This window comes from Dasypus novemcinctus, chromosome 12 (genome assembly GCF_030445035.2).
Source record: "Dasypus novemcinctus isolate mDasNov1 chromosome 12, mDasNov1.1.hap2, whole genome shotgun sequence".
NCBI classification, from domain to species: domain Eukaryota; kingdom Metazoa; phylum Chordata; class Mammalia; order Cingulata; family Dasypodidae; genus Dasypus; species Dasypus novemcinctus.
The window spans coordinates 50,376,979-50,402,599 of NC_080684.1; the positions used below are offsets into that span (position 1 = coordinate 50,376,979).

Here is a 25,621-nt window from a genome sequence, read left to right on the forward strand (position 1 = left end):
CATGTAGTTACATTGCTTTTTGGAATACTTGTGACACTTTCATTCATTACTTCATTAAATTATAGATGATTTTATTTCAGTATATAAACTAAAAATAGATTTATCTCCTCATAATGATGTTTAAAACGTATGTGGGCACAGTGGATTTATAGTTGGCTGCTTTTTTTTTTTTTAAATAGGACCCTGATGCTCCTATACGACAGAAAATGCACCTTGATGATCTGGACAGAGAAGATGAAGTCAGATTACTCAAATACCTTTTCACTCTAATCCGTGCTGGGATGACTGAAGAGGTGAATCATATATACCTGCTTGTCTAATTTTAAAAATCATAGACTCTTTAAGTTGGAAAGGATCTCTATGGCCACTTATGTGCCTCAATGCGAGAATCCTTTTCACAGTATTTCTGTGTTTGAACATTTTCAGTGATAAGAAACATGTTTTCTTAGAAAGCCGTCCACTTTAATTTGGCACAACTCTAATTAGAAAATTATTTATAGGAAGTCAAGCTTTCCTCCCTATATTGTACTGTATACCCTAGGCATATCCTTGTTATTTCTAGTTCTGATATTCAAGATTGGGAATAAGCCTAATCCTAATTGCTCTTACAGGTGACACTTCTTAGGCACTTGAAAGCTATGGTACCCTTCAGACATCTCCCTTTTAACCTTACTTCTTTAAAAAGTAATCTCCCTTAGATAGTTAAGACCTTGTATGTAGAAAATTAAGTATCTAGTTAGTTTACTGGATGGCTTTTTTGACTCTTCACATGAGACTGATATGTAGGAGCTTCAAGCTTTGGGTATCATATTGTAGTTATTTTGCAGTACTCTTGGTGATGTTCTTTAGATTGATGTATGTTAGTTTAAAGTGTTATTTGTTATTGTTTCTCTATTATAAATAATTAGCATATATTAAGTAATTTCCAATAGTAGGAAGTCTATCATCATTCTTATTTTTTAATTAAGAAAACTTAACACCATTCATTATTCAGAAAATTTTTTAAGTCCCAGCTATTTTTCCAGGTAATGTGCAAGATACTAGGAATCACTATGGTTGAAAAAAGGGATTGTTTTTAAAAAGAGAAAACAAAGATATGCTCACATTACTAGAGGCTTGGAAAATGGAAACTCTAAAGGTCCCACTGTAATTACATTCCAACAGATAGTGTATTGTTGTATTTACTTACGGCCGTTTTTCTTTTGTACATGCTTTTTGTAAAAATGTAGTTATAATCGTAGTATATATTCAGTTTTTATCATGCCTCTCTTGGACAACGTATCAAAATAATTTTCCTGTTACCACATAGCTCTCCTTAGGTTCAAATGACCCAACTCAAAATATTTAAGCTTACAAGGGGAGAATTGATTGGTTCGTGGAAATGGAAAAAGCAAAGGGTTATATCTGACTTTATTTATTTATTAAAGATTTATTTTTTATTTATTTCTCTCTCCCCTCCCCCCCCCAGTTGTCTGCTCTCTGTGTCCATTTGCTGTGTGTCCTTCTGTGTCCACTTGTATTGTTGTCAGCGGCATCCAGAATCTGTGTCTCATTTTGTTGTGTCACCTTGCTGTGTCAGCTCTCCATGTGTGCAGCACCATTCCTGGGCAGGCTGCACTTTTTTCGCACTGGGCAGCTTTCCTTACAGGTCGCACTCCTTGAGTGTGGGGCTCCCCTACGCGGGGGACACCCCTGTGTGACATGGCACTCCTTGCGTTCATCAGCACTGCGCATGGGCCAGCTCATCACATGGATCAGGAGGCCCGGGGTTTGAACCGCGGACCTCCCATGTGGTAGGCGGAAACCCTATCCATTGGGCCAAATCTGCTTCCCTATATATGACTTTAGACACAGCAGGATATAGGGACTCGAAAGACGTCACTTAGATACTGTCTCTTTCCCAGACCTTGGGCTCTGACCTGTGGCTTCTCAGAAAGCCACTCCTGATGTGCCAGCAAATGGATTGTGTGTCCTCCAACAGGAGTTCTGGGGGTGATTCTTGGTGTATGAATTGCCTAACCCTAGATTTCCCTGGAGTTCATCCAAGCCATATAAACTAAGAATGGGGAAGAGGTAGTTCCCTAAAGAGATGCTGGGAAAACAAACATATATCTTTCTCCCTGGTATAGCAAGCCCATCTTATTGGTCATATCGAACATAAAGAAATATTACTGCACGATATGGACAAAAGCACCATTGTTATTATAAAGACTAGCAATGTCTTTGTAATACTTTTACGTAAAATCAGGGGTTATCAACCTTTATAGCCCTATTTGTCTCTAGAAGAATTAAATGACAGTGGGCACCGTGGGATCCTGTTGGTAAGCCCAAAATCAAAGAGGAAAGGAATTACTTAAAAAAGAAAAGAAGAATGCAGAGACCACAGAAAGACATACATATGTTGGTAAAGTAGAATGCCACTGCTAGTTGCCTATGTCATCCTTTGTGATTTATGTGCCATGACTTACTTAATCCTGTTAAATATGGTTATTTGTTTATGGTTATTCTTTATTGACTAACTCTTCTTTCTTGTTTAAAAAGGCACAGCGACTGTGTAAACGTTGTGGTCAGGCATGGAGAGCTGCAACACTTGAAGGCTGGAAACTGTATCATGACCCTAATGTGAATGGAGGTGTGTTAGTAGGTTTTATTCCAAGAGATGGGGATAAAAGATTTTTAGGTCTCAATGCCACTCTTTTTGAAGTATACCTTATCTTTTCAGAAATGGTTGAGGTAAGGTCTCATTTTAATAATTATAGATTTTATTTCTTTTACTGTTTTGTAGGAACAGAATTAGAACCTGTGGAAGGAAATCCATATAGATGCATTTGGAAAATATGTTGTTGGAGAATGGCAGAAGATGTAAGATATAATAATAGAATATTTTCTCATACTGACTTTTTACTCTTATTGAAAAGCTGCTCAGGTGCTGTGAAATGTTCAGATTAGTGTAATCCTAAAGTTCCTGTTTTTAAAGAACTTCCAATCAAATTGAGGAATTGGGGTAGACATGCTTACCTGCTAATCAGAATTATTCATTCATTAATAGACACTTAGAGGCAAAAATGCAAAGAAGGTACCAAATGAGTTCAGAAAAAAAGCACTGGGCTAAAGCTGGCTTCCCAGGAGAGAGAACTGAGTTGAACTTTTAAAAATTAGTAGAATTCAGATTGTTAGGTGTGAAAAAAGAGGAAAGAATTTTAGGTAGGGTGAAGGTAAAACAATACATAGATGGTGAACTCAAGAGAATGTAGGTCCACCAGGGTGGAACAGAACACTTAACAGTCAATTCTGTTAAAACCCAACATAAGCATTCCTAAAAATCACACTGCAAAACTGCACCAAAAATCCCACAAGGCTTACAGGGGAGATGAGATTAAAGGTACAATACTCAAAAGCTTTGAGTGATACATAAAAAGATAAAAACTTACTAAAAAATGGTAGCACAGTTTTACCCATGTTAAATGGCTAGGAAATACATAAGTACTGCAGTAAATATAGCACTTTACCTGGAAAAAGACTGAAGTTTGCTTTCCAAAGGGTTGCAGCTTGTGAGTTATTGTGAAGTGTTGGAAGGAAGGTTACTTGAAATTTAACAGATGTAGATGGTATGACTTTTCACATACCTGGTGAGCTGAAGTAGCTGATAGATATTTGAGGTCTACCAGGTTCCTGTATTTCTAAAGGGCTTGCTTGATTCAGCTGGGTACAATTCTGTGATTCTTGTGGATGAAATCATGTACAAGCTATTGGGAAATTGCATTATGCTCTTATTCCCTGTTTATCAGTCATGTTGGAACAAATTCACATTTTCAAAATGAGTATTATAGCCAAACTGACTAAAATTGAAAATATCACTATAAAAGGTAAATTGGTGACAGGCAATGATGGTCCTCGGATGCTGCTCTGAGGAGTTCAAACTTTATCCAGTATTTAGTAATAATGAACCATCAAAACCTTAAGGGCTCATGACAGTATTCTTTTAAGAATGTTAGCATGGCAATGGACATGGCTTAAAATTGAAAGGACTGAGAAGGTAGTTAGGAGCCTGTCAGAAGTGTTCTGACACAACGTGTCAAGGATCTGTCCTTGGATAATATGAATGGGAAGGAAAAGAAGGGGGCAGGAATGGTCAGGGCCAGTGATTAGATACAGAAGGCAGAGGAGGAATCACTCGTCTTTGAGGTCTCTTATTTAGGTGACAAGAAAGCTGGAAATGCCATTAATAGAAATCCAGAAGTTAAAAGAGTAATTTGATGGATATAGTTAATTCTGCTTAAGAATTTGGTACACACTGATACATGACAGATTGCAAGTACTTAGTTTTGATATTGTACTTAGGTCAGTGTCAGGTGGTATCAGGTATTTAGAAATTTTCTAGGAGAAAACACTACAGATTCTTTCTGAAATAAAATTTGACCATTATAAATAATTAAAGCATCCATTAGAGCTGGACTTGCTTTCACCCTATAATCGAAATTTAGGTGTTTGGCTTTTTCCTAAAGATTTCAACATTGATTCTTTCATCAAACTAAGGAGTCCTTAATTCTTATTATCCCACTAGATCTTTCACTAAAGTTTAGGAACTGTCAAATGAATAAGTTCAGTTTAGAAGAGATTACAAAATTCCAGATGATTATAATGAAAATTGGCATACTAATAAAAAAACTATATTTCATATTTGTTTATATTCATTGTATTTCAGGAACTTTTTAACAGATATGAGAGAGCAATTTATGCAGCTTTAAGTGGGAATCTCAAGCAGGTATGCAAGCTATTTAATAGTTCATATTTTTCTGTGGATTGAAATCAGATCCTCAAAATATTCTAATAATCATAAATAATCTTATAAACAGAATACTTTTAAGAGTAAATGATAGAGGTAATGATGAAACAGAATAGTGAGTTCTGCTGCTTAATTCGATATATCCTATACATTCATGTTTTAATAGTAAGAAATCAGACTTGAATTTCTAAGAATTATGAATTTGTCAACAGATTTATTACTGACTTTTTAGTTCCCACAGCTATACTCAAAAATGTACCAAAGCACAGTAACTGCTTGATTTGTCTTAACATATATATGTATATTTCTCATAGTCCCCTACACCCTCTCCCCTGGTCCTCAAACATATTTTACAGCTATTTCGAGGGATATTGTAATAATCAGTTGAAACTCCATCTTATGTCAGCTTGGGAAATTGATTCTACTGTGAACTCAGTATGGAAAAAAATCATAGTATTTCTAACTATAAGATTTGGTTTGGGGGAAAATGGTTGTTTTGTATGATTTTTAGAAATCCAAAATGTTTATGTCAATGTAAGTGACTTTAAACTTTTTGTTTTGTTGAATATGTATATGTTTCTGTTTTGGAATGGGGAAATAGCTTCTTCCTGTCTGTGACACCTGGGAAGACACAGTGTGGGCCTACTTCCGGGTGATGGTGGATAGTCTGGTAGAACAGGAGATCCGGACATCAGTAATGACAATGGAGGAAACTGAAGAACTCCCAAGAGAATATTTGGAAGCAAAGTGAGTTTGTTGGTTTTATTTAGTCATGGTGATTTGTAGTTTGCTCTTTGAAGTTATATTTATATTATAGCCCATGCTCATGTTTTTAATATTCTTCTGTCCCTTTCCTGTTCTTTCTTTTGAAGTTGGACCTTAGAAAAGGTTTTTGAAGAGCTTCAAGCCACAGATAAAAAGGTAAATATTAGTAGGAACTTTTTAGGATGTCTGGAATAGGAAATAATAAATGTTATGCTTTTATGTACTATACTGAAAGACAGTATGTGTAACCCTTCTTCTCTGCTTTTTTCCTTACCATTATCCAAATGAGAAACATTCTTTTGAAAGAAATATTTAAATGATTTATCATTTCTGTGTTTCTTTGGTTCAGAATTTGTTTCATATAAATATGTGGTATACATGTCAGCTAATTTATTCCTTTCCTTTTGAAGATTTAAAATATAATACTTAATGGAAAATGAACAAGAACTCCTTTCCCTAGATCCCAAAGTAATGTAATATTTTTAAATGTAATATCTTAAAAAAATTTTTAAATACTCTGGGTACTTGTAACTTAATAATCCAAAGATAGATAAATAACATCCCCCCCAGCCTCTTTACGGCTAGTCTCATTTCTCTAAGGTGATAAAACATCCCGATACTTATTCTTCCATATAGTTGTATGCATAAATAATGTAAATACTCCAGTATAGGATTTTGGTTTTTGTTGTTCTATGCTATTCTACAACTTGATATATTTTTCATGTAACTATAATCTCTGCAAATTAATGGTTACAGAGTAAATTTAACATAACTTATTTTTAGTAGATACATAATGTTTTACAGAATGATGTACAATTTTTGAAATCATTCCCTTTTTGATGGTATTTAAGTTTTTAGTGCTGTAATAAGCATGCTTATATACATATATGCTTATCTGCTAGTCCTTCTGTTTCTTAATGATGGATTTTCTGAAAGCAGGGTTCCTGAGGTAAAGACTGTATATATTTATGTATGTATATCACAGGGTATAGCATTTAATTCATATTCTCACAAGTAATTTATTAAAGTGGCCATTTCCCTGCATTCTCACCAGTCTGAAATGTCGAATTTCAGAGGAAAAAGTGGTTTATTGAGATACATGGTGCTAGCATAATTGACTAGAAGAAAACAAAGCTAGATCACTACACCTCATGTCCTGTAATAAAAAGAATTCCTGATGGAACAAAGGTTTGAAAGTAAACAAGAACAAATACTATAAAAAAATTTAGACAATTGAACAAATAAAAAATTAAAATGTATTTGACGAAGAATAAATGAACTATTTGCTTCAAAAATCAAGCTGCAGTTTACTTATAAATGTGTCTAGTCACTATTTTGATCATTTTTGCTCTTCTTGGTGCCATATGCAGAAGAGGATACCAAAGAGTGCTTTCAAGCACTACTGCTCATTTTGAAAGAATTCTTGTAGTTTTATTATGCCTAGGTTACGTGTGTTCTTTTCTGGTCCACCCTGGAGTGCTGAGGTAAATAGTACTCAAATGTAAAGAACCAAAGTTTAATAAGCATTCATAGAGATTAAATTGTTACATCCTAGTTTTCTACTTTCAAAGATGTCATCCAGCTCTGGATTTGTAAGCCTTTAGTACATTCCAAAGGCAGTATCTTTCCCATATTTTATTTTGTTTCATCTTCCTAATGCCCTTCGTTCCCTACTGTTTCTTTGTACATTTTCCATCAAAAGTTTGACGTAGTTTTATAATGAGTACATACTACTGAATGACCACTAGAAGATTCATGGAAAATGTAAACATTTTTTCAGAGAGTTCTGGAAGAAAATCAAGAACATTATCATGTAGTTCAAAAATTCCTTATCCTGGGAGACATTGATGGTAAGATATTATTTTATTTTACTCTGTATGAATTCTTCATTTTCTTATTGTAATTTCTGTGGAAAGTTATCAAAATGGTGAACATTACTAACCACTTCTTTTCATCTTTATAAATATCAGCTGCTTTTGAAAGCAACTATTCATTAATTGTTTCAATTCAGTCCCAGAGTCTGTTTAAGAGGATATGGAGAGTTATGTGATGACTTTTAACAACGGGACAGTGACTTAACAGCACTATAGGAATGAAGTAAATGTTCTTGGTAGTGTTTATTTCTCTCCTTTAGATTTTATCTCAGTTGCTGAGTCTTTGCTTTGATGGCTTATAGGTTTGATGGATGAATTTAGCAAATGGCTTTCCAAAGGCAGAAATGGGCTACCTGGACACCTTCTTCGCTTCATGACTCATCTCATTTTGTTTTTCCGCACTCTGGGACTACAGACCAAAGTAAATAGAAATGAAAAATCTGCCCTTTTCTGCAAAACTGATGTGTATATCTATCACTAGGAAAACACACTTTGTTGTCATTATTGTTTTCTAGAAATGGTGATAAGAGGGCAGAAGTTTTCTATATAGTCTCATATGGCGAATGATAATTTATTATGTGTGGTTCTTTTCAGTCTTTGGCTAGGGAATGGGGGTGGTTATTTCAATAAATTCATAATAAATAAGCAACTCTAAACCAGCTAAGCTAACTGAACCATACTAAGTTCTATGTGAGTTTAAAATCTTCATTTTCTTTTTGTTTATTTTTTTCTTAAATGCTTGATAACTTTTTTGTCTGGGTATCTATAGAAGACCAAATGATACAGTAGTTTTAAATTTGGATTTGGTATAAGATACCCTAGGTTCACATTACTCCAGCAATTTCTAGCTGTGTAATTCCAGGTAAATAAAGCCTCTATAAGTCTTAGTTCTTCATCTGTAGAACATGGATGATAATAGTTACTACCTTCAGTGAGTTATAATAAAGTTAAATCAGGCAATGTATGAACTTTGATAAGCACTTAACCTGGCATATAGTTATTGTGTAATTGTCATTACAAAATCATTCAGTAGCAGAATTTTTATTAGACATATTATTGGTATATAAAAGTTGTGTTTATTATTGGATTACTTCTTTTTTTTTCCTGTGAAGGAAGAAGTTTCTGTTGAAGTTTTAAAGACATACATACAGGTAAACTTTGAAAACCCACACTTGATTCTTCTTTTCATATTTTAATGCAAACAGAAATCATAGTGACTATTTTAATATCCAGTGGCAGGATAGTCACCAGAGTCCATAAGAGATCGTTCAGTTATCTTAAGTACATTTTTTTGGAATTTGAAATTCTGTTTAGCAGCACAAGTCCATGTCTGTATGAGTCTCTCCACTTTGTATGTCTAAATATGTTTGAATTTTTGAAGTAAACATTTTAAAAAGCACTGCTGATCCTAGAACTTGTTCTATTATTGATGTTATTTGGTCTTTTTCTATATTTCAGCTTTTAATAAGTGAGAAACATACAAATCTCATAGCTTTTTATACCTGTCATTTGCCTCAAGACCTAGCAGTGGCCCAGTATGCCTTGTTTTTGGAAGGTATTACAGAATTTGAACAGCGCCACCATTGTCTGGAACTGGCTAAAGAAGCAGGTAAAAATGATTGTACTCTATTGGGCTTTCTAGGTAAATTATAATTTTTATTTTAGTAACATTTGTCCTTCTAGTTTTAAATATTTTTCTCTTGAGAAAAAAAAGAATAAAAATTTCAATGCAGTTCTATTTTAGGAATAACATAACTTATACTGTAGCTCACATAAAGTATCTCCTAATTTTTACATTTTCTTTTATAAAATCTTTTGTATTCTATATATTTTAAAAGAATTGTTACTCCAAATTTACCAAGACATTGTAACTATTTAAAGAATATTAGTGTCAAAGATTAATCTTTGTTTTTTGTCGGGTTTTTTGTCTTTTCAAAAACTTCTTTAGATTTGGATGTTGCAACAATAACAAAAACTGTAGTTGAAAATATTCGAAAGAAAGATGATGGTGAATTTAGTCATCATGACCTGGCACCAGCCCTAGATACTGGTACTACTGAGGTAATTGGGGGGGGGGGGGAGGTTGTCATGTAACTCCTAGTAATCTTTCATGTAGTTGTTCCTGGTGAATTTATTTCTACCTTAAAATACATTGATTCCTTCCTTCATTCCTCCCTCCCTCTTTCATAATTTTGTATAACTTGAGGTAAAATGATGTTCACTAGAAATGCAGGCATCAGTTTGTTCTAATTTGCAGAACATCTTAGAAAACAAAATTTATTTTCTATTTTTTCCCCCTTAAATGAATAGGAGGACCGCTTAAAGATTGATGTAATTGACTGGTTGGTATTTGATCCAGCACAGAGGGCAGAAGCACTAAAACAAGGCAATGCAATAATGAGAAAATTCTTGGGTACGTGCTATCTATCTATCTTTTTTTTTTTTTTGTTCAGATCTACTCTTGAGTTTTGTTTTTTGTGTTTTTTAATCCTTCTACTTGTAGAAGGTGGGGACAAACAGCCACTCTTACATATCAAACCTGGTATGTTGAAACAAAAAAATTTTAGCAGTGAATTTTCATTCTGATAGTCTGGCTACCAGACTTTGAAAAATGTAATTGCTTTTTTTTTTTTTTAAAACAAAAAAGTATATAAACGTAATTGCATTTAAAGTATCCTTTTGTGTTACTTATCACATGAAGATAAAGAAAAGGCCAGGCCATTAGGTAGAAAGATCACCCGGACCTTTAACAGTGGTACCTTGGGCCTTGAAATGGTTATAGGTCATTGTCAAAGTCAAACCAATGACCCGACCCAAAAGTGTATATATGTTTTTAAGAATTGTACATCTTTGTATCACAGCATCAAAAAAGCATGAAGCTGCAAAAGAAGTATTTGTGAAAATTCCTCAGGATTCAATAGCAGAAATCTATAATCAATGGGAAGAACAAGGAATGGACAGTCCACTTCCTGCTGAAGATGATAATGCTATCAGAGAACATTTGTGCATTAGAGCTTATTTGGTGAGAATGTAAAGAAAACTCTAGATGTGCCTATCTTCATGAAGATTTTTCAAAGTCACTCTCGGACTTTAAACTGTTTCTCTAGAAGTGGCATTTAACTCATGATCTTATGTTCCCTGTGACTTTAGTACTACTGACTGACCCACAGGGAGATTGAAATCATGTCCGTGTCTTCTTTAGCATGATCCTTTCTAATCCATGTCAACCAACCAGAAACATTTTACATGGTAGATTGTATGGTTTCTGGAACTTACGTTTTCTTAAGGTTCTTTGAATGCTTGTCTCAACTTTAATATTTCTGCTTTTAGCAATAACTGAGGAAAGTAAGATATTCTAGATTTTTTATAACTAAAACAACATACACACATTCAAAATTCATTCAACAAATAATTAAATGATTATCCTGGGCTAAATACTAGGGCTGAATCTATCCTTGCTCTCCAGAAGCAAATAGGCTAGTCAAGAAGACAGACAAGTAAAAAGTCATACATCACAGAGTGATAGCTGAGTTTTCAGGGGGCTGAGATAGGGGCAGATGCCAGAAAACACAATATATACTTCGAGGGTGCTTGTCACGTGCCAAAACATTTATTCACTTTTTTCCCCCTAAAAATAAATATTGAACAGTTTCATGTCTTGATACTAAAAGACTTTCTCAGAACCAAATCTCAAAAGCTTTGTTGAACATATCTGAGAACTTTTCTCTTGTGTGTTTTGTCTTTTGATTTTACATTTTAGGAAGCCCATGAAACCTTTAACGAGTGGTTTAAGCATATGAATTCAGCTCCACAAAAACCTACTTTGATACCTCAGGCAACATTTACTGAGAAAGTGGCTCATGAACACAAAGAGAAGAAATATGAAGTAAGTTAAATATGGATGTGAGATCTGTCTATTGCCTCTTAAAAATACATGTTTTGTATTTAAAGAGATCATTTCTTCAGCACCTCTATTCCTATTATAACTGGTTATCTTCCTGTTAATGTTCTACTTTGAAAAAAAGCATCTGATTACTTTTCTGTAGATAATTAACAAACATGAAAAATATCTTCAGGGCATATTACCATTCATTTACAAAGTTAACATTTCAGTATTTTACTTAACTGCAATCTGTTGATATTTATTTTTGTATTTGACCCTAATGTCAACTCTTTAGAATGATTTTCCATATACATTCTTGTCTGTACTTTACAAATTACAGTGTTTTTTGTTTTTTTGTCCCATTGTATGTCTGTTTTATGTTTTTATTTTTTATGGAAACTGTTATGACCATTTTTTAAAAATTTCCCCTTCCTTCCCCCTGCCCCCAGTTGTCTGCTCTCTGTGTCCATTCGCTGTGTATTCTTCTGTGACCGCTTCTATCCTTATCAGCGGCACCGGGAATCTGTGTTTTTTCTTTTTGTTGCATCATCTTGTTGTGTCAGCTCTCCATGTGTGCAGCGCCATTCTTGGGCAGGCTGCACTTTCTTTTGCGCTGGGCGGCTCTCCTTATGGGGCGTACTCCTTGCGCATGGGGCTCTCCCTATGACACTGCTGCATGGCACGACACACCTTGCGTGCATCAGCACTGCACATGGGCCAGCTCCACACGGGTCAAGGAAGCCCGCGGTTTGAATTGTGGACCTCCCATGTGGTCGGCGGAAGCCCTATCCTTTGAGCCAAGTCCACCTCCCTGTTTTATGTTTTTTTTGCAGATGGATTATGGTATTTGGAAAGGACATTTGGATGCCCTAACTGCTGATGTGAAGGAGAAAATGTATAACGTCTTATTGTTTGTTGATGGAGGGTGGATGGTAGATGTTAGAGAGGTAAGCTGTGTGAACCATTTACACTAAAACTATTTTTAAAAACAAGAAAATACTGGCTTAGAAAGTTCTGTCTCTGAATAGGAGCACTTACAGATTGTACATATGTTTATATTATAACTGAACATCCCATACTTTAAGCTTAAGCTGAAAATACTAACTAGAGAATAGTAATATTTGATTCTTTGTTAAGCTGTTTCCTCACATTGGATATGTTCGCTCAGGATACTAAAATCTAATTTGTTAAAAATCTGAATTTAAAAATTTAATTATACATGTATTTATCTCAGTTAAAGGATATAAAGATAGTAAGTCTAGTAGTGTCTGTAAGTCATATGAAAAGTAATGGCTCTCACTTCTGAGCTGTCCATTTAAATAACCTAGGGAGCTTTTAGAAAGTACTGGGGTCTACCCCTAGAGGTTCTGGTTTAATTGGTTAGAAATAGGGCTGGGCTTTTTCTTTTTTAATTACCTGGAAAGCTTTAATGTGTAGCCTGGGTTGAGAACCACCTTTTTAAAGAAGTATTAAAAGCTATAAGAAAAGCTCAAAGAACTTTCAGAAAATGAAAGATTGCTTCTGATTGGAAGGATTTGGACAGCATGTTTGAAAGGTATCAGATTTGACTGAATTTTGAATGAATGGGTAGAATTTGGATGGGGAAAGGAAGGATATTACAGATAATCATGTCTGAGGAAAGCCATTGAGGCCTGATCCTGGGGCATGACAGAAACAGAATGGCAGATCTGAGGATCTAAGGAGAACTAAAAATGCTGGATTCTTGGATATTTGATACATTATTTTGAGCAGAGAAACCCACAGGAGTATTCTTGGTATCTTTTCTTTTGTTATTTTCCCTTTTTTTTTTTTCCCTCTACTTTATTTTTCTAGCTCCTCTGGATTCCCCTTTCTGACCTGAAGCAATAAGCAAGTAGAGAGAAACTACATTTAAGTCCCTTTTTACTGTTATTCCTCCAATAGTAATTATCTTAAAAAGTCTCCACTTCTCAACCTAAAGTTCCTAAGAGAACCCTGCTAACTTCATAAATAGTCTTGAACCTTAAGCTCGTTCCTCAGGCTAAACCTTTCTCTAATAATTAATGTTGGTGCTCATGATGGTGAAATTGAAGTGTTGCCAAATACTAATTAAATGTCACATAAACTTTGAAGACTAATATGCCTTATTTATAAATCTTTGTTATTCTAATTATCAATCTTAGTAGATTAGATAATGAAAGCCACAAAATAGCAAGCAAGTATGGAGTCTTATAAAATAAAATGGAGTCGGATGAAAGGCAATGAATGATACTGTCTTGTTTCATCAAACACTTTTAAATCAATAATCTCAATTTCTTCTTCAAAACTAACCCAAAAGAGAAAAGATTTCTTGAGCAGTCAAATAAATAATGATATTTTGAATCATCTCTGAGTTTAGCTTAAAGCCCTTACATAGAGTCAAAAAAGTAGGAATTTTTCAGGATGCCTGCTGATCACTTGTATACAGATTATATACCTGTAATCTGTATACAACTTAGAAAATGGTGTCCCTTGCCTTACCCAGGTATGTTCCATGCCAATGTGCATGACCTGTAGAATGGAGCACAGGCTGGATTTGAGCCTTTACTCACCTGCTTGGCCAGCCACCCTTGTGCAAGACATACCATACATAATTGCCCTGTTGTTATACATTCACTGTCTCTTTAATCTACACTCACGTTTTTAAATAATTGTAGAATAGTTCCATTATTGTTGGGGGCTGGTGGTCCAGAGGAGTGGTGGCAGGATGTAGTAGACAGCCCATCTTTATCTACTTCTCTCTACTTCCACTACATCCTAATCCTGCCTTCCCACTCTTCCTCACAGTCCCTTCTGCATATAGCAGCCTGGAATCCTTTATAAAATGTTAGTGTCCTACTCAGAACTTTCCAATGGCTTGTCAGTATGCTGAGAATAAAACCCAGAGTTCTTTTCTTAAATTGCAAGTCCATACATAAATCAAACCTTGAAAACCTTCCTTATGTTTAATGCTCTCTCCTTGGCTCACTACAGTCTTCCGGGCCTCTTTGCCCTCCCCTCTGCCTAGAATGCTCTTTTACCCACCATATCAGTATAGTTGGCCCTCTCACTTCCTTTGGAAGTCTGCTGAAATGTCATCTCTCTTTATCCCCCCGCTCCCAGACTACCCTATCTAAAATATGTCTGTCTGTTTGTCAATCTATACTACACATCTGTCACTTTCTACCTCCTTATCCTGCTTTAGTTTTCCGCATAATAATTAATCTGATATAATAAAAATCAGGGTTTTTTCTATGTGTACCCCTAGAATATAACCTTTCCCAAAAGGAGCAACTTTGTTTTCTTTCTCTGCCTCTGGCATTTAAAATAATGCTTAGCACATTAGAGGCTTTCAGTAAATATTTGGTAAATGAGTGGTACCATGTTATTGGAGTGTATGCACTATCTTCAGATTAGGGACACCTGTAATATCCGTACAGGTCAACTCTTGCTGTCAAGATATTTTCAACTAAGTTATATATAGTATTGTCCCCTCATAAGATGTATTAAATATGAGAAATGTTATTTTTTCTTACTTATAAGGCACTGTATGTCCCTGATGAAAAGAATTTGCTTATATTTACAATACTTTTCAAAGCTTTTGAGATGAAATGAGAAACGTATCTTAGGTTGTGGCAGAGCATTTACTCCCTATACCTTGTGGCAAATAGCTGGGCTTATCAGGCATGATTTTTTTTTCTTAATGCCTATTCAAGTCTTTTGCCCATTTTTAAAATTGTATTACTTATCTTTTTATTGTTGAGTTATATGATCACTTATATAACAAGGATCTTAAGCCTTATCGGATATGTGGTTTCCAAATAAGGCATGATTCTTGATGGTTGGCGGCAGCTGGTCTGCTGGTATGGGAGGCCGTTATAGTTAGCAGAAGAGGTCACCTGCAAGCCCCCCTTATGTTGCAGCAGGAACACTTAGGAGGAGCAGGTGGCAAAATCCATCCTGTGGGATGAGGTTATTAACAGTCTTTTTAAGGAACTGTGGTTTTTTTTCTTGTTCTGGTTTTTTGTTTTGTTTTGCACTATGAGCTCTATGGATTTTCTTCCTATTTTTAAGATGGTTTCATAAATTATAGTGAGGTTTGAGTACTTTTTTTTCCTCAATTATTTTAGTTTCCAGATTTGTTGTAGAAAGAAAGTAGTGGGCATAAAAGATCTCATTTTTTTCAACATTCTTACTGTCCACAAGTTAATTTTTTTTAAAAGAGCCATGTATACTGCTTTAGTTTCCTAGGCTGCTCCAGCAAGTAGTACCATGAAATAGGTTGACTTTAACAATGGGAATTTATTAACTTTCAGTTTGACGCCAGGAAAATGTCCAAATCAAGGCATCATCAAGATGATGCTTTCTTTCCAAAGACGAACTTACAGTGATCCTTAGCTCCTTTGTCACATGGGCAGCATCTGCTGGTCTCTCCCTTCTCTTCTGGGTCTCCTTGGCTTTCAACTTTTTGCATCCCTGACTTTCTCACTCTTTCTGTATTTTTTTTTTCATTCCATTTATACAGGACTCCAATAATAGGATTAAGACCCATTCTGATTGAGGTGGGCCACACCTTAACTGAAGTAGCCTCATCAAAAGGTTCTATTTAAACGGGTCCACACCCACAGGAATGAATTAAATTTAAGAGCATGTTTTCCTGGGGTACATAGACCTTCAAACCACCACATATAAGGAAATGCTAATCATTTTCATTACATTAAGTTTTTCCTCATGTATCTGTTAGTTCTTTCTCAGTTCTATGATTCTAATCTGTAGATTTTTTCAATTTTTCAATTAGAAAAATTTTAATTTTACAGAAAAAATCAAATTCATTCTCCTTGTTTAAACATAAAAAGATGCGGTGAAGTTGCACTTGGCCCTCCCTTTGTGTCCTGCCCCCATCCTGACCCTTCTCTTTCCCAGCAGCAGTCACTGCTGTCAGACTGGTGTGTCCCTGTAGACTTCTTCATATCTATATCTAAATTTATTCCTAGGTATATCCAGGGGAATAGTGTTTCTTTAATTTTCTGTTCTATGTTCTAATGGTTTTCAGTATCTTTTATGCATGTTTTCCCCCAAGGCATAGTAAGTTTATTAGAAAAACAAATTTAGAGGCTTTTTCTTTCATCATTTTTTATCATACCCATTACTCTCTGTAGTGTACTTTGTTCATCTTCATGCATTTTTTGCCATAAGATCTACCAGATAGTTTGATTGAAACCCTGCCTTGTTTTTTTAATGGGCTACAATAACGTTCAGAGAATCCCTTTAGCTTCTACCTGTTCCATTTTGGTTTTTGATTCAGTACTTCACTTTTCTGTTTGTGAGAGTACTTAGCTTGAGGTTTTGGAATGAACTACTTGATGTCTGTTTGTAGGATGCTGAAGAAGACCACGAAAGAGCACATCAGATGGTTTTACTAAGGAAGCTTTGTCTACCAATGTTGTGTTTTCTGCTTCATACTATCTTGCATAGTACTGGTCAGTATCAGGAATGCCTGCAGTTAGCAGATATGGTATCCTCTGAGCGCCACAAACTGTATCTGGTAAGTTCTGGAATACTTGTAGTTTTAAATTTTAGTGATTGATTAAGCACCATAGTAATATTTAATTTTATGAGATGTGTTTATATTTTTTAGTTGTTTTTCACATTTTTTCAGTAATGACTTAGTTTAAATATGCTTCTTTTTCAAAATGTGTGTATATATATGTGTGTGTGTGTGTGTGTGTGTGTGTGTGTATGCAGTTAGAAGTGTATAGGCTGGCTTTGAGAAATAGCTTTTATTAGCTTTTGGCTACATAACTTTTTTTAGCAAATCAGTTTTATTGATATATATTAATAAAGCATTGATATATAAAATTAATAAAGCATATGATTCACCCAAAGTGTACAATCAGTGGTATTTGGTATAATCACATGATTGTGCATTCATTACTTAAATCATTATTAGAGCATTTTCATTATTTCAATAATAATAAAAAACAAAAAACAGACAAACAAGAAAGTTCTTCACCTTGCCATCTCTCTCTGTTTGCCCTACTGTACATAGCTGCTGTTTCTGGCTGTCTTGCACAATTACTTATTTATTTAGCAGTTTTGCTGAGATATATTCACATATGGGTACATAAATCTTAAAGAGGAATTGCTTCTAGTATTGAGCTCATCAGATTGACTAGGTGACATGCTTTGTTCTCATTCTTTTTTCTTTTTTCTTTTTTAAAAATCAGGTATTTTCTAAGGAAGAACTAAGAAAATTGCTACAGAAGCTAAGAGAATCCTCTCTAATGCTACTAGACCAGGGACTTGATCCATTAGGATATGAAATTCAGTCATAATTCATAGATTCTTCATAATCCCACAAATTTCCATGATGAGTGGAGTTCTTTGTAAAATATACATATTTGTAATTATTGATTTTTTTTCTTTTACATCAGCATGGGGTGGGGAACTGTTTGTAAAATTAAGACATTTGAATTTTGTACTTTTCAGAATATTATGTTGATGCTTGGAAAATTTAATGTATTATATCAGTATTTCCCTAAGTGTGTTTATTAATAAAATTCTATAGGAATAAAAAAATTCTGTTCTTAAAAATTCCAAGATTGGATTTCTATTATGTAATAAGTATATTAAATTTCCTGTTATCCTAAGTTTTTCCTGTAATTATAAGTACTCTGGTATCTTAAAATTATAAAGAGGATAGAAACTAGATTCATTTTTCACCCAGGCATATAATTACTCATAAAATTTAGTATTTTTTTAAATTACAATTTTTAAAGCAGTTTTATTGACATACCATACAATCTTTCCAAAGTATACAATCAATGGCTTTAAATTTTATACATTCATCATTACAAAATATTTTAGATCAATTCTATCACTCCAAAAAGAAAAACTTCATTCCCTTAAGAGCCACCTTTCCTCTATCTTCCCCCAGCTCCACCTAACCACTAATCTAATTACATTATTATAAATTCATTTATATTTACATTTTATATCACTGGAATCATACAATATCTAGAACTTTCTGTCTGGTTTCTTCACATAATTTTTGTTTTTTATCTTTGATATTGACATCTTGTAACATTAACAGACATTTGTTCAGTTTCAAAGAAAAAGTCTTATATGCAGTATTACCCATATTCATAGTTCACATGAAGTTTCACATGTTATACAGACCCGTGTTAAATTTTTTAGCTTTCTTTTCAGCAATATACGTGTCCTTACACTTTTCCCTTCACTGTCATACCCATGTAATAGCTCTGCTATTCACAAACACTATGATGTGCTCTCACCATTTCCATTCATTTCCAAAGATTTACAAACAACCTATATTCTAGTTATAAACTCCATAAGTTTAGAAAGTATATTTAGTTCCTAATAACTCAATCGTACAGTGTTTCTCCTTTTGTGTCTGGCTTGCTTCACTCAACATAATGTCCTCCAAGTTCATCCATGTTGTCATATACTTAATTTCATGTCTTAACAGCTGCATAATATTACATCATGTGCATATACCACAATTTGTTTATGCATTCATTCGTTGATGGACAACTGGGTTGTTTCCATCTCTTGACAATTGTGAATAACACTGCTATGAACATCAGCGTGCTGATGTGTGTTCATGTCACTGCTCTCAGTTCTTCTGGGTATATATACCTAGTCGTGGTATTGCCAGGTCACAAGGCAAATCTCTGTTCAGCTTCCTTAGGAACTACCAAATCATCCTCCACCAATGGCTATACAATTCTACATTCCCGCCAACGGTGAATAAGTGTTCCTATCTCTTCACATCCTCTCCAATACTTGTAGTTTACTGTCTTTTTTTGTTTGTTTGTTTTTGGGATAGTAATATTAGCTTTCTTTTTAATAAAAACATTTCTCAAATGTACTGAATACCTATAAAAAACTTTTCAATCATACAATATGTTACACAATATATTTGGGTCATAGTACTGCACTCATACAATATTTGTCCTTTTGTGTCTGGCTTGCTTCTCTGAACATGATGTCCTCCAGGTTCATCCATGTTGTCATATGTGTCATGACTTCATTTCTTCTTACAGCTGCATAATATTCTATTGTGTGAATAGACCACAGTTTGTTTATCCATTTATCTGTTGATGGACACCTGGATTGTTTCCAACTTTTGGCAATTGTGAATATCGCTATGAACATTGATGTGGAGATGTCTGTTTGTGTCACTGCTCTCAGTTCTGGATATATACCCAGTAATGGTATTGCAGAGTCATATGGCAACTCTATATTCAGCTTCTTAGGAACTGTCAGACAGTCTTCCACAGTGGCTGTACCGTTCTGCATTCTCACCAACAGTGAATAAGCGTTCTTATCTTTCCACATCCTCTCTGGTTGTAGTTCTCTGTCTTTTTAATAGTGACCATTCTGATAGGTGTAAAATGATATCGCAGTTTTGATTTGCATTCCCCTAATCATTAGTGATGTTGAGCATTTTTTCATGTTTTTTTTTTTTGCCATTTGTATTTCTTCTTTGAAAAATGTCTATTCAAATCTTTTGCCCATTTTTTAAGCGAATCGTTTGTCCTTTTATTGTTGAGCTGTAGTATCTCTTTATATATCCTGGACATTAAACCCTTACCAGATATGTGATTTCCAAATATTTTCTCCCATTGAGTGGACCACCTTTTCACCCTTTTGAAAAAGTCCGTGAAGTGCAGAAGTGTTTAATTTTGAGATTCCATTTATCTGTTTTTTCTTTTGTTGCTCATGCTTTGGTTCTAAGATCCAAGAAACCACCACCTACCACAAGATCTTGAAGTTGTTTCCCTACATTTTCTTTTAGTAGTTTTATGGTCCTGGCTTTTATATTTAGGTCTTTGATTCATTTTGAGTTGGTTCTTGTATAGGAAGTGAGATAGGGGTCTTCTGTCATTCTTTTGGTTACAGATATCCAGTTGTCCCAATACCAGTTGTTGACTAGACTGACCCATTAGCATTAACTTGTTAGGTTTGTCAAAAACCAGTTGACTGTATAGGTGAGGATTTATTTCTGGCTTCTCAATTCTATTCCACTGATCAATGTGTCCATCTTTATGCCAGTACCATGCTTTGACCACTGTAGCTTTGTAATATGTTTCAAGGTCAGGCAGTGAAATTCCTCCCATGTCACTCTTCTTTTCTAGAATGCTTTTGGTTATTCGGGTGTACTTTCTCTTCCAAACAAATTTGGTAATTGCCTTTTCTAATTCTGTAAAGTAAGCTGTTGGGATTTTGATTGGTATTGCATTGAATCTATAAATCAGTTTGGGTAAGATTGACATCTTTACAATATTTATTCTTCCAATCCATGAACAAGGAATGTCTTTCCATTTGTTTAGGTCTTTTAAATTTTCTTTTAGCATTGTTTTGTAGTTTTCAGCATATAGGTACTGCGCTGCTTTGGTTAAATTAATTCCTAGGTATTTGAGTTTTTTTGTTGCTATTGAAAATGGAATCTTCCCTGATTTCCTCCTCAGATTTTTCAGTACTAGTGTACAAAAACATTACTGATTTTTGCATGTTGATCTTGTATCCTGCCACTCTGCTGAACTCATTTATTAGCTCAAGTAGTTTTGTCGTGGATACTTCAGGATTTTCTGAGTACGGGATCATGTCATCTACAAACAGTTTTACTTACTCTTTTCCTAATTGGATGCCTTTAATTTTTTTTTCTTGTCTAATTGCCCTAGCTAGAACTTCTAGTACAATATTGAATAACAGTAGTAACAGTCAGCATCCTTGTCTTGTTCCCAGTCTTAGAAGGAAAGCTTTCAACCTTTCCCCATTGAGTATGGTTTTGGCTGTGGGTTTTTCATATATGACTTTTATCAGATTGAAGACATTACCTTCTATTCCTATCTTTTGAAGTGTTTTTATCAAAAAGGATGCTGGATTTTGTTGAATGCCTTTTCTGCATCAATTGAGAGCATCATGGTTCTTTTCCTTCAATTTGTTAATGTGGTGTATTACGTTGATTGGTTTTCTTATGTTGAACCATCCTTGCATACCAGGAATAAATCCTTATACGTGGTGTGTATAAGTCTTTTGTGCTGTTGGATTCGATTTCTAGTATTTCGTTGAGAATTTTTGCATCTATGTTCATTAGAGAGATTGGTCTGTAATTTTCTTTTCTTGATGTGTGTTTATCTGGCTTTGGTATTAGAATAATGTTGACTTCATAAAATGTGTTGGGTAACTTCCCTTCTTCAGTTTTTTGGAAGAGTTTAAACAGGATTGGTGTTCATTCTTTTTGAAATGCTTGGTAGAATTCACCTGTGGAGCTATCTGGTCCTGAACTTTCCTTTGCTGGGAGATTTTTGATGATGGATTCAGTCTCCTTAAATGTGATTGATTTGTTAAGTGCTTGTTTTTCTTGTAGCATCAGTGTAATTTGGTTGTGCATTTCTAGGAATTTGTCCATTTCATTGAGATTATCTAGTTTGTTGGCATACAGTTTCTCATAATAACCTCTTATGATTCTTTTTATTTCTGTGGGGTCAGTTGTAACTTCCCCCCTTTCATTTGTGATTATATTTATTTGCATCTTCTCTCTTTTTTTCTTTGTTAGTCTAGCTAGGTGTTTGTCAATTTTATTGATCTCAAAGAACCAGCTTTTGGTTTTGTTGATTTTCTCTTTTTTTTCCCCCTTTCATTTATTTCTACTTTAATCTTTAGTATTTCTTTCCTTCTGCCTGCTTTGGGATTGGTTTGCTATTCTTTTTCTAGTTTTTCTAGATGTTCAGTTAAATCTTTGCGTTTAGCTCTTCTTTTTTAATATAGGCATTTAGGTCTATAAATTTCCCTCTCAAGATTGCCTTCACTGTATCCCATAAGTTGTGATAAGTTGTGTTCTCATTTGCATTTGTTTCAATATATTTGCTGATTTCACTTGCAATTGCTTCTTTGACCCACGATTATTTAGGAATGTGTTGTTCAGCCTCTACACATTTGCACATTTACTTTTTTCCTGTCTATTATTGATTCCAGTTTCATTCCATTATGATCTGAGAAGGTGCTTTGTATAATTTCAGTCTTTTTATATTTATTGAGAGCTGCATTTTGCCCTAATGTGGTTTATCTTGGAGAAAGATCCATGGGCACTTGAGAAGAATGTATAACCTGCTGAGTTTGGATGCAGTGTTCTGTATATGTCTTTTAGATCTAACTCATTTATCATATTGTTCAAGTTCTCTGTTTTCTTGTTGACTTTCTGTCTAGTTGTTCTATCTAATGATGTGAGTGGAGTGTTGAAGTCTCCAACGTTTATTATAGAGATGTCTATTTATCCCTTCAGTTTTACCAGAGTTTGTCTCATGTATTTTGGGGCACCCTGGTCAGGTACATAGATATTAAAGACTGTTAAATCTTCCCAGTAGATTGTCCCTTTTATTAATATATAATGGCTTCTGTATCTCATAACTTTTTTTTCATTTAAAGTCTGTTTGGTCTGATATTAGTATAGCTACACCTGCTCTTTGCTGGTTACTATTCATGTGTAGGATCTTTTTCTCTTTCAGCCAGTTTGTATCTGTAGTAGTTTGATATAGTTATGAATTCCAAAAATAGATATTGGATTATGTTTGTAAATTGGTCTGTACCTGGGCATGATTGAGTTATGATTAGGGCTTTGATTGGGCCACATCAGTAGGTTGTGGGACTCACAGATAAAAGGCATGGCAAAGGACAGAGTTGGAGGTTTTTAATGTTGGGGTTTTGATGTTGGAGTTTGATGCTGAAATATTAAACTGGAGCCCTGGGAAGTAAGCACACAGAGGAAAGAGAAGCAAACCCTGGGAAGAGAGGAACCCTGAGCCCGCAAAGAAGCAAGCCCTGGGAAGAGAGGAACCCAGAAAGCCTGCAACCTGGCAGACATCAGTAGCCATCTTGCTCCAACATGTTGAAATAAGACTTTGGTGAGAGAAGTAACCCATGCTTTATGGCCTGGTATCTGTAAGCTCCTACCCCAAATAAATACCCTTTATAAAAGCCAACAAGCTTCTGGTATTTTGCATCCGCACCCCTTTGGCTGACTAATACAGTATCCCTGGGTCTATGGTGAGTCTCTTGTAAGCAGAATATAGATGGCTCATGTTTTTTGTTTTTTTTTTTTTCAATCCATTCTGTTGGCATGTATCTTTTGATTGGGGAATTTAATCCATTCACATTCAATGATACTACTGTAAATACACTATTCACTTCCTCCATTTTATTCTTTGGTTTTCGTATGTCATATCTTATTTTTGTCTGTCTTTTACTTTTTTATTTTTCCTTTCTGCTATTTCTTCTTTACTCTCCTCCAAGCCTCTCTCTCCTGTCTTATTCTTTCAGGTTCTAAGGCTTCCTTTCATATTTCCTGCAAACATGGATTCTTTTAATTTCTGTTTTTTTGTGTGTGTGTTAATATTTTATACTCACCTTCATATTTGAAGGAACAATTTTGCTGGATGAAGAATTCCTGGGTGGCAGTTTTTCTCTTTCAGTATCCTAATTGTATCACACCACTGTCTTCTCACCTCCATGGTTTCTGAAGAGAAATCTGACTTAGTCTTATTAGACATCCCTTGTACGTGATTATTTGCTTCTCCCTTGCCCTCTGTGAATTTTCTCTTTATCTGTGACATTTGACATTCTGAGTATTATGTGTTTTGGAGTAGGTCATTCAGATTTATTCTGATTGGGGCATGGTGTGCTTGGATATGTAGGTTCATTTCTTCATTGAGAGATGGGAAATTTTCAGCTATGATTTCCTCAGATACTCTTTCTGCCCCATTTTCTTTTCCTCCTGAGGCTGCCATGACACATATGTTGTTGTGTTTTGTGTTGTCATTCAACTCTCTGAGCCCCTCCTCAATTTTTTTTCATTCTTTCCTCTGTTCAATTTTAGCTGTTCTCCTTCAGTATCACTTATTTGTTCTTATATCATTTCAAGTCTGCTGTTGTATGCCTCAAATATATTTTTGGTTTCACCTATTGTGTCTTTCATTCCCATGAACTCTGTTACTTTTCTGTTCAGGATTTCAAATTCTTCTTTATGCTCACTCAATTTCTTCTTGATATCATTTATCTTTTTGACCATATTGTCTTTCAACTCATTAATTTGATTTTGGAAATTTGTGTGCATCTCACTGATTAGTTCTCTCAAATTCAGCATCTCTATATTCCTTTCTTAGGCCATGTCTTCTATTTTCTTAGTATGGCTTGTAACTTTTTGCTGATATCTAGGCATCTGATTAGGATGTAGTTTACTCAGATGCTCAATTTCTTTCTCTTGTAGGGATTTAGTGGCAGGTGTCTCTGTGTTACTACTGCTCTTTGATTATTGACTCAACCTGCATTGTTAGATTGTACTGCTGGTTGCTCAAAACGGCACTAGACCCAGTAATTGGTTGTAGAGTCACTTCCTAGGGCCTTGGGAAGGGAGGCTATAGAGGCCCTGAAAAACTTCTACTTTTTAATTTTCTTGCATGTAATTCCTTGGTCTGCCAGAAGATGGTGCTCTTTGGTAGCTCTCAATTCAATGCCTGGTTAGAGTGTATTTGTTGGGTTCAGTGTGATAGAGCTTCCTGTCTGGAGGGTATGAGCCTTGTAATTCAAGCTTTCTCTGAGACAGTTCTCCAGCCTTCTCTGGCAGTCCCCTCCCTTTTCCCTGGTCAGAAATATTTCCACGCCCCTCTGAGTCCTCAGCAATCAGTCCCTGTTAGTAGAGGAGGAGATTGGGAGGGTTGTATCTCTTTAGCTCCTTACAGACTCAAAGGCAAGCAATGGCACATCCCCACCTGGCCTGGAAGTGTTCCCAGGACGCAGCAGACTAAATTTTTGAGTCAAAAGCTGAGTCAGCCTTAGTCTGTGTCCCTCTCTCTCCCCTTTCCTAGGGCATCCTCAACAATTAGTCCTAGCTGGAAGAGAGGGAAGTTGCAAGGGTCAGATTTCTCCAGTCCTTCCCAGGGCAAACCAGTATGTGGTCCCACCCGGCCAGGAAGGGATTGTGGGACACAGCAGACCAAACTTGTGGGTCAGAAGCTGAGTCCGCCTTAGGCTGTGTCCCTCTCTCTCCCCTTTCCTGGGCTGGGAGGAGTCCCCTTTGTCTATAGTCACAGACCCACGAATTCTAAAGTGTCTTTAATGTGGGGGAAGGTGCCAGCAGAAGCAGCTGCTGGTTTCAACTCAGAGTTCCATCACTGCAATTTCCCTCCTTTGTTGCTCTCTCCTCTGGGTGGTGTCCAGCCTTTGCCTGGTGTTCTAAACCCTAGAAGATCTTTTTCTAGGCTGTTTCAGCCTGTCCTCTAGCTGTTTTTCTGG

General features: G+C 35.3%; 1 protein-coding gene across 2 annotated transcripts in view; it reads left to right on the forward strand.

The window, feature by feature from the left end:
* NUP107 (nucleoporin 107) overlaps positions 1 to 17,899 on the forward strand; it is a 50,775-nt gene extending 32,876 nt beyond the window's left edge. For both annotated transcript variants that reach the window (XM_058308407.2, XM_058308408.2), the window contains exons 12-28: positions 180 to 293; positions 2,542 to 2,632; positions 2,786 to 2,862; positions 4,706 to 4,765; positions 5,388 to 5,533; positions 5,659 to 5,707; positions 7,332 to 7,401; positions 7,728 to 7,846; positions 8,538 to 8,576; positions 8,884 to 9,034; positions 9,374 to 9,486; positions 9,736 to 9,838; positions 10,287 to 10,447; positions 11,186 to 11,311; positions 12,142 to 12,255; positions 16,683 to 16,850; positions 17,533 to 17,899. In XM_058308407.2, coding sequence (XP_058164390.1) covers positions 180 to 293; positions 2,542 to 2,632; positions 2,786 to 2,862; positions 4,706 to 4,765; positions 5,388 to 5,533; positions 5,659 to 5,707; positions 7,332 to 7,401; positions 7,728 to 7,846; positions 8,538 to 8,576; positions 8,884 to 9,034; positions 9,374 to 9,486; positions 9,736 to 9,838; positions 10,287 to 10,447; positions 11,186 to 11,311; positions 12,142 to 12,255; positions 16,683 to 16,850; positions 17,533 to 17,640 — 1,809 coding nt within the window. In that variant the 3' untranslated portion in view covers positions 17,641 to 17,899. The remainder of the gene's footprint in view (positions 1 to 179; positions 294 to 2,541; positions 2,633 to 2,785; positions 2,863 to 4,705; positions 4,766 to 5,387; positions 5,534 to 5,658; positions 5,708 to 7,331; positions 7,402 to 7,727; positions 7,847 to 8,537; positions 8,577 to 8,883; positions 9,035 to 9,373; positions 9,487 to 9,735; positions 9,839 to 10,286; positions 10,448 to 11,185; positions 11,312 to 12,141; positions 12,256 to 16,682; positions 16,851 to 17,532) is intronic.
* The last annotated feature ends 7,722 nt before the right edge of the window (positions 17,900 to 25,621 follow it).